This window comes from Gekko japonicus, unplaced genomic scaffold (genome assembly GCF_001447785.1).
Source record: "Gekko japonicus isolate JY-2015 unplaced genomic scaffold, Gekko_japonicus_V1.1 scaffold2179, whole genome shotgun sequence".
NCBI lineage: Eukaryota > Metazoa > Chordata > Lepidosauria > Squamata > Gekkonidae > Gekko > Gekko japonicus.
Window position 1 is genome coordinate 19,575 of NW_015172613.1, and position 20,339 is coordinate 39,913.

A 20,339-nucleotide genomic window follows, 5' to 3' on the forward strand; every position below is an offset into this window, starting at 1 on the left:
AGCCATAACATAATAAACAGTACAGAGGGCGCGAACTGATCTTCGGACTACTTCCCTCCCCCCTTATTAACACCCCGCCGGGATTTGCTTATACTACTCGCTTTCTCATGTTAAGAGAATTAATATGAGGTTTTAAAAGTTATGCTTAAAAGCTTTTAGACTCGGTGTTTGGAGAAGCTGGTTTCTGGTGGTGCAAAACGTGTGAAGTCTCGATGATTCAGGAGGACGTTCTCCTTCTCAAGGGAATTCTAGACCATTTTTGAGGGGTAGATTGTCTTGGTCTCTTCCTGGTTCCTCGGTGATCCGTTTCCATTTCTACAATGGGGTTGAGACCCAGCTTCATCAGCAAGTTTTCTCCGGAGTCTTGGTCTGTAGCAATAAGGGAGGTGCCATTCTTCTGGACTTGCAGTGCGCCGGTTGGGAGCCAACGATACTTTATCTTCGCTTCAACTAGTCTTGAAGTAATTGGTTTAAGAGATTTTCTGATCAATAAAGCTTCAGGAGCCACGTCCGGAAAGATGGCGATTTGGGAGCCATTAAATTCAAGTTTTGATGCAGCTTTTGCAAGTTTTAGTATGAAAGATTTCATGTTGGTGTTTTCGAACTCGGCTAGGAAGTCTCTAGGTTTTTTTCGGTCGCTGGCATTTTTCGTGCCGATCCTGTATGCTCTTGTTAGTCTGGGAACATTGGCAGCCTCAAGGGAGAAGGCAGATTGCATCCATTGGGAAAGGAATGCAGTAGGTGTCTCTGTTTGTTCAGCGTTGTCTGGAAAGCCCCGAAATTTTACTTGCCTTTCGCATGTGCGGTGCTCCAAATATAGGATTCTTTCGCGGGCCCAGAGCTCAGCCTCCTGCAGGGATCTAATATCCTCGTTCGTGGCTGTAGCGGCTTCGAGCGCCGTGTCCGCGGTTAGAGCTATGCTCTGCATAGAGGCTTGCAAAGCTTCAAGCTGTTCCGTTATGGGTTTCAAGGCAGCGTTGATCGAAACGTGGATTTCGGCTTTTATAAGTTGGACGCTTTCAAGAAGGTCTTGTTTGGTAAGTGGTTCACCATTCGGAGCTTGTGTTCCCGCTCCGGTCGCCATTTTGTGTTTTCGGGCCCGAGGTATACCTTCTCGGAAGATCAGCAGCAGGCTTTTCGGAGCTTCTTTAGCGGGTTTCTTCCTATGCTTGATGTTATTACGATGTCGAGTTTGAATGTTTGAATGAGAAAATCGAATGTTTGTGGGTGTTTAGGCGAGGTGAGAGGAGAGGGAGCCCGGAGACTCTTGAGAGTTCCTTGGACTGCAAGGAGATCAAATCAGTCAATCCTAAAAGAAATCAACCCTGACTGTTCCCTGGAAGGCCAGATAATGAAACTGAAGCTCAAATACTTTGGCCACCCAATGAGAAGGGAGCACTCCCTGGAGAAGACCCTGATGCTGGGAAAGATTGAAGGTCAAAGAAGACGGGGACGGCAAAGGATGAGATGGTTAGACAGTGTCATCGATGCAACGAACATGAAATTGAGCCAACTTCAGAGGACGGCGGAAGACAGGAGGGCCTGGCGGGAGATGATCCATGGGGTCGCGAAGAGTCGGACTCGACTGTGCGACTGAACAACAACAAATGCTTAGCTATTTAAGCTAAGTTTGAAAAATGTTTGGAGACCTGATTTTTATTGTGTGCCTTTTTCTGTAGTTGTATGGTTAACTTTCACCTGTTCATCAAATTCTTGCCTAATGCAAAGAACATGATTTACTTTAAATAAAATCATTATCTCTAAGAAGTTCACTGTTTGTCAAGTTGACACAAGATCTGAAGACTGACCTCATTTTTTTCCTGAAGAGATAAGTCTCTCAGAAAGTTTGCTCAGTAAAACCGTAATGGGTGGTTCTGCAGCTGATTTCAGCTAATGAGGCTTTAATTTCTGCAAGACCTGTTGTTGTTGTTGTTCAGTCACACAGTCAAGTCCGACTCTTCGCGACCCCATGGACCACATCATGCCAGGCCCTCCTGTCTTCTGTCGTGCTCCTGAGTTTGCTTAACTTTATGTTTGCTGCATCGATCACACTGTCTAACCATCTCATCCTTTGCCATCCCCTTCTTCTTTGACCTTCAGTCTTTCCCAGCAACAGGGTCTCCTCCAGTGGGTGCTCCCTTCTCATTGGGTGGCCAAAGTATTTGAGCTTCAGTTTCATTATCTGTCCTTCCAGGGAACAGTCAGGGTTGATTCGTTTTAGGATTGACTGATTTGATCTCCTTGCAAATCCCTAGGTAGGGTACAAATTAAATAGTTCATCACAGCAACTTCAGTATTGGATAGGGAAATGAACATTTCTTGGGGAAAATCAATCCCTTTGCAAGGCTGTCTCTCCGACTGCCTCCACCTGCATTTCCCGTGTCTGCCTATGAAACCGCCGCTTTCCTTTTCCCACAGCTGCAGGAGACAGTCGCCACAGGGTTAATTTCTTTTAGCTAGTTTTCACAGCCCAAAAGTGAGGGCCAGGGAGAGAGAAGCTGCTATATTTGTCCCACATATGTCTCTCACTATCGGGCTCAATTCAATTGATTGGCCCTTACATACAAAGCCTGTCCACAGCCTGGGTCCCTCATACCTGCAGGACCGCCTCTCCCCCTCGGCTCCACCAGTACAGCTTGGCTCCTCTGAAGAAGAAGAAGAGAAGAAGAGATTGGATTTATACCCCGCCCTTCAGTGCCCAAAGGTGTCTCAGAGCGGCTTACAAACTCCTTCCCCTTCCCCTCCCCCCACAACAGACACCCTGTGAGGTAGGTGGGGCTGAGAGAACTCTTGACAGAAACTGCTCTTTTTCAAGAACAGCTCTTATCATTTGGAATACTGTGTGCAGTTCTGGGCACCACACCTTAAAAAGGATATTATAGCTTTGGAAAAAGTGCAGAAAAGGGCAACTCGAATGATAAAAGGGTTGGAACACTTTCCCTATGAGGAAAGGTTAAAGTGCTTAGGGCTCTTTAGCTTGGAGAAAAGACGACTGAGGGGTGACATGATTGAGGTTTATAAGATTATGCATGGGAAAGAGCAGGTAAAGAAAGAGGTACTTTTCTCCCTTTCTCACAATACAAGAACTCGTGGGCACTCCATGAAACTGCAGAGCGGTCGGGTTAGAACGGATAAAAGGAAGTACTTCTTCACCCAAAGAGTGATTAACACATGGAATTCACTGCCACAGGAAGTGGTGGGTGCTACAAGCATGGACGGCTTCAAAAGGGAATTAGATAAGCATATGGAGCAGAGGTCCATCAGTGGCTATTAGCCACAAGGTATAGCTAGGGGCTCTGGGGCAAGTGATGCTCTGTCTTCTTGGTGCTTGGGGGGGGGGTCAACAGTGGGAGGGCTTCTAATGTCCTGGCCCCACTGCTGGACCTCCTGATGGCACTGGTATTTCTGGCCACTGTGTGACACAGAGTGTTGGACTGGATGGGCCTTTGGCCTGATCCAACATTGGCGTCTCTTATGTTCTTATGTTCTTATCAGAACTATGGCTTGCCCAAGGTCATCCAGCCAGGTGCAAGTGGAGGAGTGGGGAATCAAACCCGGTTCTCCCAGATTAGAGTCCACGCCCTTAACCACTACACCAACCTGGCTTCTGCAGGGCCTTCTGCAGGGGCCTGTTCATGTGCATTCTATGTTGTGCCCAAAGCCTGGGGGAATAGCCTACGGAGGTCAGGAAGGCTCCCATTCTCCTGATTTTCTGCAAATTATGCCATGAAATGTTTTTTTTAGGATGCTTCAGTAAAGGGGCAGGGACTGCTGTCTACATTACAGTGTTCCAGTATGTACTGCCATAAGCATGATTCTTATATGTAACTCCTATAGCACAGAACGTGTCACGTAAATTCTTATGCTTGGTTTCAGCTCTTTCCCCCCCCCCCCGATTTTCTGCTCATTTCCTGATTTTTGTTGTGATCCCAGCTTCTATTGTATTGGGACCTGGCTGTCCCATTCTTGCTGGTCTAAATGGTCTCACGCTGTGTGATCCTCCTCTCAGTGAAAAGGGCAAATGATACAAGACGTAATGAAAAAAGAATGCTCGGATCTGACCTCTACTCCGAGGCACCTTGAGAGCGCGGAAGACGAGGGCTCCTGCCACTTAAAATCTGGTCTTTTAAACATTATGAGAAAACCAAACGTTAACCCCCCAAAGCGAATGCAAACAAGTCAGGGCTCAGAGGCTTCATCAGCAGGGGAGACCACCGAGGGGCAGTTGCCCATGTGGGCTCCTGCAATCTGCCATCCCACAGTTCTCCGCCCAAGCCAGTGTGATAGGGTAAATCGACTGGTGTGGGCCGCCCCATGCGGTGCCAATGCTTCTTTTACAGCTGTAACCAATAAAGGGGCCATTTTATCCCACAAATTATCCAAATTTGGTGTGTGTCTGGTTGGTTGAGAGCCAGTTTGGTGCAGTGGTCAAGTGCGCGGACTCTAATCTGGGAGAACCGGGTTTGATTCCCCACTCCTCCACTTGTAGCTGCTGGATGACCGTGGGCAAGCCATAGTTCTGACAAGAGCTGTTCTCTCAAGGACAACTCGGGAAAGAGCTCTCTCAGCCCCACCCACCTCACAGGATGTCTGTTGTGGGGAGGGGAAGGGAAAGGAGTTTGTAAGCCGCTCTGAGACTCCGAGTGAAGGGCGGGGTATAAATCCAATCTCTTCTTCTTCTTCTTGATTCTGCACGCTGTGTTTATCCACTTCCATTTCCTTTTCAAACTGGGATTCACCCAAGAGACATTGTTTGTGAGCAAAGAAGACCTGTTTCTTTTAGGGCCCAGTGACCTTTGAGGAAGTGGCCGTGTATTCCACCGCAGCAGAGGTGTTTACAGGGAAGTCATGCTGCGGAATTATACAATTGTTTCCTCTCTGCATAAAGATTCCTTAAAAAAAAAAAAAGTGTTGTCTTGCATGATAAATGCCAACATTCCTGTTTTTGCTGTTGAGTACTTTGCTGTAGAAATGAGCCTAGGTTATTTTAGCTATGCCTCACTATGATGGAACAGATACTGGACTGCCTGGTGCCATTTTGAAAAAAAAACCAAGATCCCATTTCAGGAGAAATATCACATACAAAATGATAAAAATGTCACATCTAATTTTTCCTCCTCCTTCATCCAAATACTTAGCCTGTTAACTGACCGCTGTCTAAAGCCCCAGGGGGATTTGGGGGATTTCCCCCCTCCACCATAAATTAGTTGAAACCAGGGGTAATTATAGTGGTGTAGTGGTTAAGTGTGCAGACTCTATTCTGAGAGAACTGGGTTTGATTCCCCGCTCCTCCACTTGCAGCTGCTGGATGACCTTGGGCAAGCCATAGCTCTGTCAGAGGTGTTCTTGAAAAAGAGCAGTTTCTGTCAGAGCTCTCTCAGCCCCACCCACCTCACAGGGTGTCTGTTGTGGGGAGGGGAAGGGAAAGGAGTTTGTAAACCGCTCTGAGACTCAAGTGAAGGGCGGGTATAAATCCAATCTCCTTTTCTTGTAATGTAAAGTTCACTTTAGACTGATTTTGCCATCAAATCTGGGTCCCTCTTTCTCAGACTCGCAGGCTCCCATGGTTGAGTGAGGGATTTAAACCTGGCCGTCATAGCTCCTAGTCCTACACTTAAACCACTACAACATATCAGCCCTTTTCAGGACGGACAAAAGGAAATACTATTTTACGTGGACAGTGATTAAAATGTGGCATCGCTGCCAGAAGAAATAGTGATGGTCATAGGAATAAACAGCTTTAAAAGGGGATGAGATTCATGGAGGATATGTCTATCAATGGCTAATAGCCACGGTGACTGAAGGGAACCTCCACATTCAGAGGCACTAATCCTTTGAATCATTTGAGACTGTGTAGTCTTGGAGAAGTACTCAATAGTCTGGAGTAGACAGCTAAACAGCAAAAATGGCTCTATTCCATGAAGCTTTATGCATCTTAAATCTGATAGTCTTTAAGAAGTTAGAAATCCAGAATTTACACAAATACTCCCAACCCTACAGTGGCTTTTAAAAGAGAACGTCAGAAAATCAGCTTCAATCTTGGAACTCACTCATGGCAGCTGCTACTGCTTTCCCACATTTTTGTTTATGACAAAAACGCTAAACTTGATATGAACTCATAAGACTATAAGAACATAAGAGAAGCCATGTTGGATCAGGCCAATGGCCCATACAGTCCAACACTCTGTGTCACACAGTGGCCAAAACCCAGGTGCCATCAGGAGGCCCACCAGCTGGGCCAGAATTCCAGAAGCCCTCCCCCTGTTGCCCCCCAAGCACCAAGAATACAGAGCATCCCTACCCCAGACATAAGAACATAATGGCCTTTCCAGTCCAACATTCTGTGTCACACCGTGGCTAAAACCCACAATCTCTTCATACTTCTCACTTTTTACTTCATACTGAAGTAGTATGTGTCTTCTCATTTCTTAGGCTGGAGATTCCAAATCTCCAGTGCAAAACAAACGAAAATCTTAAACAAGGAAGTGGTTTATTTAGAAAAATATCAGGTACAAATTAAAGCAAATCCGAGACACTCAAGGGCAGTGTTCCCGCTAAGCTGAGTTAGTGTGAGCTAGCTCAGTTTTTTAGCCTCTGGCTCACATATTTTTGTCTTGGCTCAGGAAGGATGGCTCCACAGCAAACTAATTTATGCAGTAGCCAAATTGCTCACTCACAACTTTAATGCCAGTAGCTCACAAAGTAGAATTTTTGCTCACAAGACTCCACAGCTTAGAGGGAACATTGCTCAAGGGGCATTTTCAGATTATGAAACAGGATTGTTAAGAGATAGCTACAGTCGAGCAGAATACGGCCCATGCATGGCTTGTAACAGAGCAAAGTCTGGTTCAGAGGAGATTAGTTTCAGAGCACAGACTGTGCTTCAAAATTTACAGGCTCTGTTTAGATGTAAGGTCAACCTATGGTTTATTTTGACTACTTTCAACATTGGTTTATTTTTACTGGGGTTTGTGTGGGAAACCAGAATTCAGCTTGCAGATGATCTGTCAGATCCTGGTTTGTCTCAAAGGATGTTGGATTCGTTCACCTTCCTGATGTCAATGGGGAAGACAGCATTGGAGAGCCAGCCAGGAGGAAGCTGGAACGCCCATATTCACATGCCACAAAAAGCCATAGTTAAGGCCAATTTCAAATCATGGTTTAAGATTCTGGTTTGATGGTACCTAACTGTAGTTAGTGGCCCATGTTCAGCCAACCTAACTGTAGTTAGCTGAATGAAACCATGGTTCAGTATGATGGCTGAATTGAGACAGGTAATTTAATTGTGCCAAATCATGGAACCGAAGGATTAATTAAGCAGTTAACTACACCATGGTAGGGGCAACCCTGATGCTGGGAAAGATTGAAGGTCTAAGAAGACGGGGACGGCAAAGGATGAGATGGTTAGACAGTGTCATTGGTGCAACGAACATGAAGTTGAGCAAACTTCAGAGGACGGTGGAAGACCGGAAGGCCTGGCGTGATCTGGTCCATGGGGTCGCAAAGAGTCGGACTTGACTGAGCGACTGAACAACAACAAAGGGGCAACCGTCTAGCTAAGATTGTTTGACCTCCCACCCCCCCACCCCCCGGTGATGTGGAGCATTTATTTGAACTTCTAAAGCTTTTAATTGCTATACCAATAAAAATTGTGAAAATCCAATCGTCACATGTTCTTTAATCTACATCTCGGCTGTCTGGATTCCATATTGTTTTGGTCAGCCGCCAATTAGGAAATGTATGTCCAGTTCGACACAAATTTACGTGCAATTACACAAAAGCCAGCATACTTGTCTGTGCGACTGAAGAACAATTCTGTTCCTTTGCTAGCCCAGGCTAGCCGAATCTCTTAAGACCTTGGAAGCTAAGCAGAGTCGGATCTGGTTAGTATTTGGATGGAAAGCCAACTTGGTGTAGTGGTTAAGAGTGGCGGACGCTAATCTGGAGAACCGGAGTTGATTCCCCATTCTTCCATGTGAAGCCAGCGGGGTGACATTGGGTCAGTCACAGTTCTCTCAGAACTCTCTCAGCCCAAAAAACACATCTAGCTCGCCACCTAGTGGCGCATAATGCTAAAGTAGCTAGAACGTCCAGCTGCCAGACAATCTTAGGATCTCCTGGCTACACTACATATAATGCCATGTGATAATAATAATAATAATTAATATTAGTATTTGGAGGGGAGACCATCAAGGAAGTTGGGTGTTGCTACTCAGAACCACCTCTGTTCATCTCTTGCCTTGAAAACCCCACTAGGTCACCATGAGTCAGTTGCAAATTGATGTCCCTTTCCACTGGATCACAGAATCTGTGACCATCCCCCCCCAACTTGCATTCGTAAGTTATCTGAGAAAGTCTCCATCGTTCTGCTGTTGCTATGTGTTTCATGGATGCTTACACAAAAGTAATTGTGCCCAGGGCTATTTTTGGGCAGGAACGCACAGGAACGGAGTTCCGGCTGGCTCCCAAGTTGGCCACGCCCAGCAGGAACTCATTAGCATAATAGGCCACACCCAACAGCAGAAACTCATTAGGATTGGCTACATTAGGGGTGTGTGACCTAACATGCAAAGGAGTTCCTGCTACAAAAAAAGCCCTGGTTTTGACCACAAACAAGGTAAACAGAATAACAAGCAAAAGGTGGGTGTGGTTGGATGACCACACTTCTGGTAACATGGGGGTGCGGCCTAATGTGTGAATGAGCTGTGCTGTCAGGGGTGTGGCCTAATACGCTAATGAGTTCCTGCTGTTGGGTGTGGCCTATTATGCTAATGAGTTCCTGCTGGGCTTTTTCTACAAAAAGAGCCCTGGTTGTGCCTCCTACTCCCTTGGGGGGGTCCGTTCAAAAAATAATGCCTGCAAGCCCCAGCTGAAACACCCCAAAGAACTGCAGGATTGATACATACGATTTTGGCATCCAGGACAGATGTATTCCTCTCCAAATAGCTTCAACAAATTCTCAAAAAGAAGCCATTGTTCTCTATTACCACTTTGCCTTGATTAAACAGTGAATCTGTGACCACGGATTTCGGGTGTGGGGTGTGTGGGGTGTGCACTGGATTTTGGTGGGTCACTCTGAAATCAGACAGAAGAAGATAAGAAATGGGGGGGGACCTAAACAGAAAAATGACCTGGCCTGGATGAACACATGAAGCTGCCTTATACTGAATCAGACCACTGGTCCAAAGTCAGTGCTGTCTACTCAGACTGGCAGCAGCTCTCCAGGGTCCCAGGCAGGGGTCTTTCACGTCCCCAATCGCATGGTCCTTTTCACTGGAGATGTCAGGGATGGGACCTGGGACCTTCTGCATGCCAGGCAGAGGCTCTACCACTGAGCCAGGCTAACGTGATCTCATCAGATCTCAGAAGCTACTTCCGCTCATCGCTTGCCTAGAAAACCCCGTAATGGGTTGCCATGAGTTGGTTGTGTGACTTGGTGGCATTTTCCACCACCAACAACCGGGAAAATCCCCATTGTGAAATCAAAGTCAAGAATGTGCGTCCACTGCCCACCGTGGCTGCAGCAGACCACATGGGGCCCCCATCTGAGCCCAGTGCTGCGAAGTGGATATTATGTCAGAAGTCCCAGCTCCTCTTGGCTCTTCTGTGACTCATAAGAAGTGAGTTATGACGAGAGCTTTCCCCAGAGCCAGCGGGGGCCTGTGCCAAGGCTTCTCTTCACTGTGCACTCTCTGATGGCTGACAAGTTGGGATTTCCAAACGAAGCCCCATCCGCACTCAGAGCACCGATACGGCTTTTCCCGCGTGTGAGTCCGCTCATGTCTGATCAGGTCTGATTTGTAACTAGAGGCCTTCCCGCAGACGGAGCACTTGTAGGGCTTCTCCCCCGTGTGTGTCCTCTGGTGCCGAACCAGCTGCGAATTGCACCGAAAATTCTTTGCGCAAACGGAGCACTTGTACGGCTTCTCCCCCGTGTGGGTCCGGCCGTGTTCGACGAGGTGCGAATTGCACGTGAAGCTCTTCCCGCAGACTGAACACTTGTACGGTTTCTCCCCCGTGTGCGTCCTTTCGTGTATGGTCAGGCACGACCTCTGCCTGAAGCTTTTTGCACAGTAGGAGCATTTGTAGGGCTTCTCGCCGGTGTGGGTCCTCTCGTGTTTGATCAGGAGGGAATTGTGGCTGAACGTTTTGCCGCAGTAAGCGCACTTGTACGGCTTCTCCCCGGTGTGAGTCCTTCGATGTACGATGAGGTGAGAGTTGCGGCTGAAATTCTTCCCGCAAGCAGAGCAGTTGTAGGGCTTTTCCCCTGTGTGGATTCTCTCGTGAATAACCAGGTGCGACCTGCTGCTGAAAGCTTTCCCACAGTAAGAGCATTTGTGCGTTTTTGGGGCCATGTGGATTTGCTGATGCCGTAGAAGGTGGTCCTTACAAGAGACTGGTTTACTCATCCTGGTTCTGGTGTGGTTCTTCTGTTGCCTCCTTGGCCTCTGCTGACGCCCAGTGGATTCTCCCATTTCCTCGCCTCGGGAAGCATTCCCTGTTGTGCACCTTTGGAAGATCTTTGGCGAATGTTCCACTTGCATGGAGCTTTCCAGCGGCTCGCTGGCATCTGCATATTCATCTGGCTGCATATAATCTGTTGGAAGAACAGAAGAGAGAATAGACCCATAAGCAGATGCCCAAATGAAAGGTCCGTCCTGAACCGATTGCCCATTGGATGCTATGACACGCTCCCCCTCTATATACACCCGGTACCGTGAGGGTCTGCGTGAAGGGCCTGGTGAGAGCTGCTTATAATTTTTCTGACCAGTCCTCTATACAAATCTATAAAAGTATTTGCTTGATTTCTTCTTGGTCAGGGATATTTGTCAGGATCACTGCTAAGTGTATTTGGTTCACCAGTAAAGAGAGATAGGCACCACGGCTTGTTAACTTTAAAACTGAACTGGCTTTATTTACAGACAACACAACAGGTGAACTGAAGTTTTACACGGAGGTTAATTGGTTTCTATTTGAGGCTGAACTCCTGAACTTGGCTTTACTTAGTCAGAATGCTTGTTGCCTTTTCTCAGTCACACAGATGTTAAATAGTTCACTACCCTCTCTGATGATCACACCCTACTGCACTGATTCGTGGTTAACTTTTGACTTCTCTGGTCCCCTTTTCAGTCCAACTGGCCACCAACCAATTTTCTGACTTGGCTCAGACCGTTTCCTCAGTCCTCACTAAACCACGAGGAATTTCAGACAAACGATATAATCCGGAAGAAGAACGGTTCACAAACGGTTTCCGGTCTGTCATTTCAGACAGAACCATTTTAGAACCGGTTCCCTACCGGAATATATTTGTAATTTCAGACACAAACGCTTCTGTCCCGTTTAGGAAACGGGGCTGAAGCGTTTTACCTGTCAACTGCTTCCAAGTAGTCTTCAGTTTCCTCTCCCGGTTCCGATGCACTTTTTCCCGCCGTTTTGTGCCAGCGCGGGCAATCTACAGCTTTTTAAAAAACGTTTGCTTTATAGCGCTATAGCGCTATAAGGGAATAGCATTATATCAATCCCATTGGAATGCTTTGAGTGTTTTGTTATAGTGCAATAGCGCTCTAAAGCGAACGTTCCCAAAAAAAAAAAAAAGCCGGAGATCGCCCGCACGGGCAAAAAACGGTGGGGGAAAAGCGGTGCAGTCTGAAATGGCAAACCGCTTCAGATCCAGCTCTTTGTCGGAAGGGGAAGGCCATGTGTGAAATGGCAGCCCTATACCAGTTTACTCCATGACGGATCAAAAACGGCTTCAAAACAGGTTAAAAAGGGTAATGTGAAATTCCTCCACTTTTCTCAGATCCCTTAAGGAGTGATGTATCATTGGTGTATGACACTATTGTGTTTAGTTTTTAACCCTCTGGTCACTGTCCTCTTCCTTCTGAGGAACTCAGTAAACCAGGTCATTCCACACAGAGCTACAGAGCTCCTTTAGTTCGCTGACAGACTCCCGGTTAGCTCTCCTTCCAACAACTAACTGCTGCTTCTCAACTGCCAACTCCAATGGGAGAGGGAGAAAAAGTTCTCTTTGTCAACTCTCTCCACCCCATGCATAATTTTGTAAACCTCTATCATGTCCTCCTGAGGAGGAGGAAGAGGAGGAGGAGATTGGATTTATTGAGCGGCGGCTCAAGTGGTTAAGACGCTAAACTGCAGGCGGTGGAAGGTTAGTAGTTCAGCAGTTCGAGACCCGAGTGGCTGCATGACGGAGTGAGCTCCCGTCTCTAGTTTCAGCTCCTGCCAACCTAAGCAGTTCGAAAGCAAGACATTAAAGGTAAAGGTAAAGGTTCCCTTGCTCGAAAGCCAGTCGAGTCCGACTCTAGGGTTGCGGTGCTCATCTCCGTTTCAAAGCCGAAGAGCCAGCGCTGTCCGAAGACGTTTCCGTGGTCATGTGGCCAGCATGACTAAACACCAAGGCGCACGGAACGCTGTTACCTTCCCACCGAAGTGGTACCTATTTATCTACTTGCAATTTCTTGCTTTCGAACTGCTAGGTTGGCAGGAGCTGGAACTAGAGATGGGAGCTCACTCCATCATGCGGCACACTCGGGTCTCGAACTGCTGAACTACAGCCTGCAGTTCAGCGTCTTAACCACTTGAGCCACCGCAGCTCCAAGCAAGACATTGCAAGTAGATAAATAGGGACCACTTCGGTGGGAAGGTCACAGCGTTCCGTGCGCCTTGGTGTTTAGTAATGCCGGCCACATGACCACAGAAACGTCTTCAGACAGCGCTGGCTCTTCGGCTTTGAAACGGAGATGAGCACCGCAACCCTAGAGTCGGATTCGACTGGCTTTCGAGCAAGGGAACCTTTACCTTCACCTTTACTTCACTCAGCATCTCAGAGTGGCTTACAATCTCCTTCCCTTCCTGTCCCCACAACAGACACCCTGTGAGGTATGTGGGGCTGAGAGAGCCCTGAGAGAACTGGTCTTGAAAGAACAGCGCTGAGAAAACTAACTGACCCAAGGTCACCCCAGCTGGCTACATGTGGAAGGGCGGGGAATCAAACCCCCATTTTCCAGATTAGAATCTGCCACTCTTAACCACTACACCAAACTGGTCTTCAGCTTTTCCTCATAGGGAAGAAGCGCCGACCCTCTCGTCACCTTGGTTGCCCTCCTCTGTACTTTGTCCAGCTCTAAAATGTCCTTTTTTTTAACAAAGAAAGGGTCCTGCTGAGTAAGATCAAGAGCTTATCTAGTCCAGCAACCTGTTTCCAACAGTGCCCAGCCTTATCCCCGTGGGAAGCCCATCACAAGCAGGGCAGGAAGGACAGCAGTCTTCTCTAACACTCCAAGGTACATAAGAACATAAGAGATGCCCATGTTGGATCAGGCCAATGGCCCATCCAGTCCAACACTCTGTATCACACAGTGGCCAGAAATACCAGGTGCCATCAGGAGGTCCACCAGTGGGGCCAGGACATTAGAAGCCCTCCCACTGTTGACCCCCCCCCAAGCACCAAGAAGACAGAGCATCACTTGCCCCAGAGTCCCTGTCTATACCTTGTGGCTAATAGTCACTGATGGACCTCTGCTCCATATGCTTATCTAATTCCCTTTTGAAGCCGTCCATCCTTGTAGCCACCACCACTTCCTGTGGCAGTGTATTCAAAGTGTTAATCACTCTTTGGGTGAAGAAGTACTTCCTTTTATCCGTTCTAACCCGACCGCTCAGCAATTTCATGGAGTGCCCACGAGTTCTTGTATTGTGAGAAAGGGAGAAAAGCACCTCTTTCTCTTACCTGCTCTTTCTCACGCATAATCTTATAAACCTCAATCATGTCACCTTTCAGTCGTCGTTTCTCCAAGCTAAAGAGCCCTAAGCACCTTAACCTTTCCTCATAGGTATACTGCCTCAAACCATGAAGGTTCCAGATAGTTATCAGGGCCAAAAGTCCATGTGAGGCCTCTTCCTCATCCCCTTCCCGAGACAGCAGTGGCAGCGAATTCCCTCTCTCATGTCGTGAAGAAGAGACTTCATTGTCCGCCTGGTAAAAATCACACTCCGCGTTCCTGGAGCGTGATACAACAACCCAACAATTGCATAACTTGAAGCCGCATAGCCCAAAATTACTTCTTCTTTTTTTGAAATTCACAACAAAGCTCCATCGAACAGGGAGAGGATCCTTACCCAAAGATGCTTCGTTCGCACCAATGCCCGGCATGACTTCCAAATCCCCCAGAGGACGTTCTTCCTTAGGGAAAGGCACAAGCACCTTTTCAACAGCTCCAGTGTTCTAAAAAAAAAAATAACAGAAAAATCCATCTCCCACTCAAGCAGAATAAAAGATGATTCAGAACTGGGAATTCTCCCGGACAGCTGGTAACCCATAGCGGTTCATATTCATTTGCCCATTCTGACCGAGATTTCAACCAGGCATTGCCCACGCCTTGTCATAAGAACACAAGAAGAGCCCTGCTGGATCAGACCAATGGTCCATCTAGTCCAGCATCCTGTCTCTCACAGTGGTCAAACAGTTCCTTTGGACCAGGAAACAGAGGCCAAGGACTACCCCTGATGTTGCCTCCGGGCTCTGGGATTCAGAGGATTGGTGCCTCTAAATGTGGAGGTTTCCCCTCAGTTGCCATGGCTAGCAGCCCTTGATAGACTTCTCCTCCAGGAATCTATCTAATTCCCTTTTAAAGCTGTTTATTCCTGTGGCCATCACTACGTCCTCTGGCTGTGAATTCCACATTTTAATCACTCTCTGTGTAAAGTAGTATTTCCTTTCTACTGTCCTGAACCTACTGCCCATCAGCTTCACTGGATACCCTTCAGTTCTAGTACTTTGGGAGAGAGAGAAAAAATTGTTTATCAACTCTCTCCTTCCTAAGCGTAATATTTTTAAACCTCTATCATGTCCCCCCCACCTCAGTCATCTCTTTTCTAAACGGAAAAGTCCCTGACTCTTCAGCCTTTCCTCACAGGGAAGGTGCTCCAACCCCCCCCCCCCCAATCATCTTGGTCACCCTCCTCTGACCTTTTCCCCAGCTCTGCAATGTCCTTTTTGAGATACAGTGACCAGAACTGGACACAGGATTCCAAATGAGGCCACACCATAGATCTACACAGGGGCATTACAATATCGGCCGTTTTATTCTCAATCCCTTTCCTAGTAATCCCTAACAGAGCGTTTGCCTTTTTCGCCGCTGCAGCACACTGGGTCGACACGCTCATTGAGCTATCCACCACGACCCCAAGATCTCTCTCAGTCTCAGCAAGTTCAGTCTCAGCAAGTTCAGTCTCAGCAAGTTCAGTCTCAGCAAGTTCAGACCCCTTTAGCCTATACTTGCGGTTGGGATTCTTTTGTCCCTTGTACTGTGCTGGCGACTGCTGCTAAAGCAACATTTATGCAGTCCCGCAGGGCCTGCAAGACGGAGCTCTTCCGCCAGGCTTATGAGTAGGAGCCGCCACGGCCACTGCCACCACCGCTTCTTTATTGGGAGAGACCACTGGGCGGGTGGGGTAACATCTTCCATCACCCCAGTCTTCCCCACTGTGCACAAGATGTTAGGAGCCTATTTATGCATCTGTAGAACTGATTTTAAATTGTTTTAATCTTGTATTTATATTTGTAATTTGTATACCGAATGCACCTGGTGCCTTATGTGAGCCGCCCTGAGCCCGTTCGCGGGGAGGGCGGGGTATAAATGTCATAAAATAAATAAATAAATAAATAAATAAATAAGTAAATTTTAAAAATCTGCATAGCTGATCAACTCTCCAATGGCCAATCAGGAGCCTGGCTGGGCAAAAGCCACACCTGGCTCGGCCCACAATCGACAAACACTTGGAGGACACAGGAAAGGTGTCCGGCGAGCGCCATGGCAACCACAAGGGTCACACTGGGGGCTCTGTTATAGAGCGACCCTGAAGCCGAAACAAGAGAGCCTCTTAGTCAACACAGGAGGGCCCCTCCCAAGTAGCTGAATAAGTCAAGCAAGAATTATGTTCTACTCTACAAGCTAAGAGGTCAGAACACGAGAATGTAACTGAAGCCATGTTGGTTCAGGCCAATAGCCCATCGAGTCCAACACTCTGTGTCACACAGTGGCCAAAACCCAGGTGCCATTGGGAAGCATCCCTGCCCCAGACGTAAGAGCATAAGAGCAGCCATGTTGGGTCAGGCCAATGGCCCATCCAGGCCAACCCTCTGTGTCACGCAGTGGCCAAAACCCAGGTGCCATCGGGAAGGTCCACCAGCAGGGCCGGAACTCCAGAAGCCCTCCTACTGTTGCCCCCCCCCAAGCACCAAGAAGACAGAGCATCCCTGCCCCAGACGTAAGAGCATAAGAGCAGCCATGTTGGGTCAGGCCAATGGCCCATCCAGGCCAACCCTCTGTGTCACGCAGTGGCCAAAACCCAGGTGCCATCGGGAAGGTCCACCAGCAGGGCCGGAACTCCAGAAGCCCTCCTACTGTTGCCCCCCCCCAAGCACCAAGAAGACAGAGCATCCCTGCCCCAGACGTAAGAGCATAAGAGCAGCCATGTTGGGTCAGGCCAATGGCCCATCCAGGCCAACCCTCTGTGTCACGCAGTGGCCAAAACCCAGGTGCCATCGGGAAGGTCCACCAGCAGGGCCGGAACTCCAGAAGCCCTCCCACTGTTGCCCCCCCCCCAAGAACCAAGAAGACAGAGCATCCCTGCCCGAGACCGTACCCTCTGTTAACTCCGGCCCACTCACCACTGCCTGGCTGAGAGCCTCTCACCTGCCATGCTGGTTTTTCAACCTCTTGCTGCCTGAGCAGGAACTCTTCCGCCAGGGCCACGGCATGGAAGCCGCTCTCGGTGCCCCCTCCTTCCACCCAGCGCCGCATTTCCAAAGGCAGGACAGCCAGGAACTGCTCCAGGACCACCAGGTCCAGCATCTGCTCCTTGGTGTGCGTCTCCGGCCTCAGCCACCAGCGGCAGAGCTCACAGAGTCGGACGTAAACCTCCCGCGGCCCCGCGGCCTCCCGGTAGCCGAGCTGCCTGAAGCGCCGACATCTCACCTCCGAGCCGACGGCCTCCTCCGTCTTGATCTCTGCAGCTTGCTCACCGGCCGCATCCAGCCTGCTGGTGGCTTGTCGGTCCATTCCCTTAAAGGCCGACAGGCATCCGGTCTCGACCTCATCTTGAGCCGCTCCCTCAAAAGGGGCTACGGAGGTATTACCCGACGACGCAGACGCCGGCGGCTGTGGAATCCCCTCTCCAGGCCGAGGAGACTGCACGGCTTTGGGGAACTCCCGCCACTGCGTCTCCCAGCACTGCGAGGACGGCCCTTCTTCCGGTTCCAGCTTAATGCTCTGGGGCTTCATCAAGCTCAGAGGCTGCCCAGTCGTTCCCCCCCGGTAGGCATCGGGGGCTCCCCCTTCAGTCCCTTGCGCTCCCGCATCCGGCTTGGGGGCCACTGGCTCCTCCTGCTCGGTCTTCATTGCCGGCTCAACGCGTTCTCTTGGTGTAATTCGGAGCCAGGGATTCGGGGCTGGGAATCTGGCTCAGTGTCCCCTCTAAGCCGAGTGAGTGTGAGCCAGCTCACAGTTTTTAAGCCCCCGGCTCACACATTTTTTGGTCTCGGCTCGGGAAGGGACGGCTCCGGAGCAAACTGATTTCCGGAGTGGCCCAATCGCTCGCTCACAGCTTTCATGCCAGGAGCTCACAAAGTAGAATTTCTTTTGCTCACAAGACTCCACGGCTAAGGGGGAGCTTCGATCTGGCTCTTTGCCTTGCAGCTGTTTCCCCCTCACGGGGGGGGGGGGTTGCTTCGCTCAGCATCTCTTCAGTAAAAGAGGGGCGGTTGCTTAGCTCAGCATCTCTTCAGTAAAAGATGGGCGGGGGGCATGTCCAGCCTCTAGTTTCGGGCCCCCAGTGGCATCCTCAAAAGGCTGAGGGTCCGCACCACAGACAGTGGGGGAATGAAGGGTTCTCGCAGAGGCGACGCCTTGTTGGAGTCGCCTGTCAAATACAGGAACATAACAGAAGCCATGTTAGAGCAGGCCAATGGCCCATCCAGTCCAACACTCTGGGTGCGTTCAGATGGGGCGTTTCAGCCGGCATAAACTGTACCTGTTGGAACTGGTGCAGTTTATGCCGGCTGAAACGCGATCACACTCACCTCCTGTCTGCAGAGCCCATCGTTGTATGCCTGTCCACATGCAGCGGGCATCGGCGTTGTTGTTGTTGTTTTTTAACTCAGTTTGAGCATGCGCATAGGCAGCCATCCACAGAATGGCGATCTTCACGCATGCGCAAAAAACCCCGTTTAAAGAGCAAAGTAGCCTCCCTGAGGTCCCGGACTCCTCCGAAACGCTAAACTAAGGCCCTTTTCTTTCTTTAAAAAAACGAACGCCAGGGCGAAGCTTCGCCCAAGCGCATATTGCCAACCCTTAAAAAAACCAAAATGGCGGGCGAAAATCGGAAGCTTCAGGCTTCCAAACGGAAGTGGCTCTGCAACGTTGGAGAGCGATCAGATGGGGGGTAAAGCAATTACAACCGTTGTACTCAGGATACCACCACTTGGGGACCTGGTGGCAGAGTACAATGGTTTAAAGGGCTTTGCAACAGTTAGGGACGGAAGGCAGATGTTCTACGTGTGAACGCCGGTAAGTACACCGATTGCAACCGGCACCTATACCGTTGCAAACGCCGCATCACACAGTGGCCAAAACCCAGGGGCCATCAGGAGGTCCACCAGCGGGGCCAGAACTCCAGAAGCCCTTCCGCTGTTGCCCCCCCCCCCCAAGCACCAAGAAGACAGAGCATCACTGCCCCAGACATAAGAACATAAGAGAAGCCATGTAAATTCAGGCTGGTGGCCTATGCAGTCCAACACTCTGTGTTACCCAGTGGCCAAAACTCAGGTGACACCAAGAGGTCCACCACTGGGGCCAGAACTCCAGAAGTCATCCCACTGTTGGCCCCCCCCCAAGCACCAAGAAGACAGAGCATCACTGCCCCAGACAGAGTGTTCCATCTATACCTTGTGGCCAATAGCCACCGATGGACCTCTGCTCCATATGTTTATCCAATCCCTTCTTGAAGCTGTCTATGCTTGTAGCTGTCACCACTCCCTGAGGCAGTGAATTCCACATTTTAATTACTCTTTGGGTGAAGAAGTACTTCCTTTGTTCTAAGCCTACTCCTCATTGATTTCATGGAGCACCCACGAGTTCTTGTATTGTGAGAAAGAGAAAAAAGTACTCCTTTCTCTACCTTCTCTATCCCTTGCATAAATTTGTAAACCTCATTTCACCACTCAGTCATCGTGTCTCCAGAAAGAACTCTAACCTCTTTAACCTTTTTTCATAGGGAAGGTGTTTCACCCCATTAATCATTTTAGTCGTCCTTTTTCTCTACCTTTTCCAGTGCTATCTTATTTGAGGTGCAGTGAAATGACCCGAACTGTACACAGTATTCCAAATGAGGCTGCACCATAGATTTATACAGGGGCATTATAATAGAAGAAGAAGAAGAGATTGGATTTATACCCCGCCCTTCACTTGGAGTCTCAGAGCGGCTTACAAACTCCTTTCCCTTCCCCTCCCCTCCCCACAACAGACACCCTGTGAGGCGGGTGGGGCTGAGAGAACTCTGACACAAACTGCTCTTTTTCAAGGACAGCTGTGGCAGAGCTTGTGACTGACCCAAGGTCACATCAGCAGGTGCAAGTGGAGGAGTGGGGAATCAAACCCGTTCTCCCAGATTAGAGTCCGCACACTTAACCACTACACCAAACTGGCGTGATACTGGGTGATTTGTATTCAGTCCCCTTCCTAATAATCCCCAGCACAGCATTTGCCTTTTTTTATTGCAGTCACATACTGAGTCAACAACTTCAGGGAGTTATCTACCATGACTCCAAGATCTCTCTCCTGGTCAGTTACCACCAGTTTGGACCCCATCAACGTATATTTTATAGTTAGGATTTTTGGCTCTTATGTGCATTACTTTGCACTTACCCACATTGAACCTCATTTGCCATATTGACGCCCACTTGCCCAGCCTCGACAGATCCCCTGGGACTCCTCACAGTCCTCTCTGGTTCTCACTGCCCTGAACGACTTCATATCATCCGTAAACTTAGCCACTTCACTGCTTACTCCCAACTCCAAATCATTAATGAACAAGTTAAAAAGCACCAGGCCTAGTACTGAGCCCTGTGGTACTCCACTGCTTACCAACTTCCACTGGGAAAACTGCCAGTTTATACTCACTCTCAGAACAGATGCTGATGGCTCTGCCCAGCTGCTGAGAAAGTCAGCCCTGAGAGAAAGAGAAATGCATAACAGGGAATTAAGTTGGCCCTGAGGAAACGAGACAAGCGTAGCAGTAAATTAAGTCAGCCCTGAGGGAAA

At 48.9% G+C, this 20,339-nt stretch overlaps 1 protein-coding gene and 1 long non-coding RNA gene across 2 annotated transcripts in view; both read right to left on the reverse strand.

Moving 5' to 3' along the window:
- Positions 1 to 9,611: 9,611 nt before the first annotated feature.
- The window catches only part of LOC107119177 (zinc finger protein 721-like), a 44,302-nt gene continuing 33,574 nt past the window's right edge, over positions 9,612 to 20,339 (reverse strand). Inside the window, exons 7-10 of the mRNA XM_015421634.1 lie at positions 16,691 to 17,439; positions 15,770 to 15,876; positions 14,137 to 14,242; positions 9,612 to 10,597 (exon numbers count right to left, since the gene is read on the reverse strand). Coding sequence (XP_015277120.1) covers positions 9,612 to 10,597; positions 14,137 to 14,242; positions 15,770 to 15,876; positions 16,691 to 17,439 — 1,948 coding nt within the window. The remainder of the gene's footprint in view (positions 10,598 to 14,136; positions 14,243 to 15,769; positions 15,877 to 16,690; positions 17,440 to 20,339) is intronic.
- Positions 17,794 to 20,339, reverse strand: part of LOC107119185 — a 5,670-nt gene continuing 3,124 nt past the window's right edge. Inside the window, exons 2-3 of the long non-coding RNA XR_001482786.1 lie at positions 20,199 to 20,247; positions 17,794 to 17,940 (exon numbers count right to left, since the gene is read on the reverse strand). This is a non-coding gene — a long non-coding RNA (uncharacterized LOC107119185). The remainder of the gene's footprint in view (positions 17,941 to 20,198; positions 20,248 to 20,339) is intronic.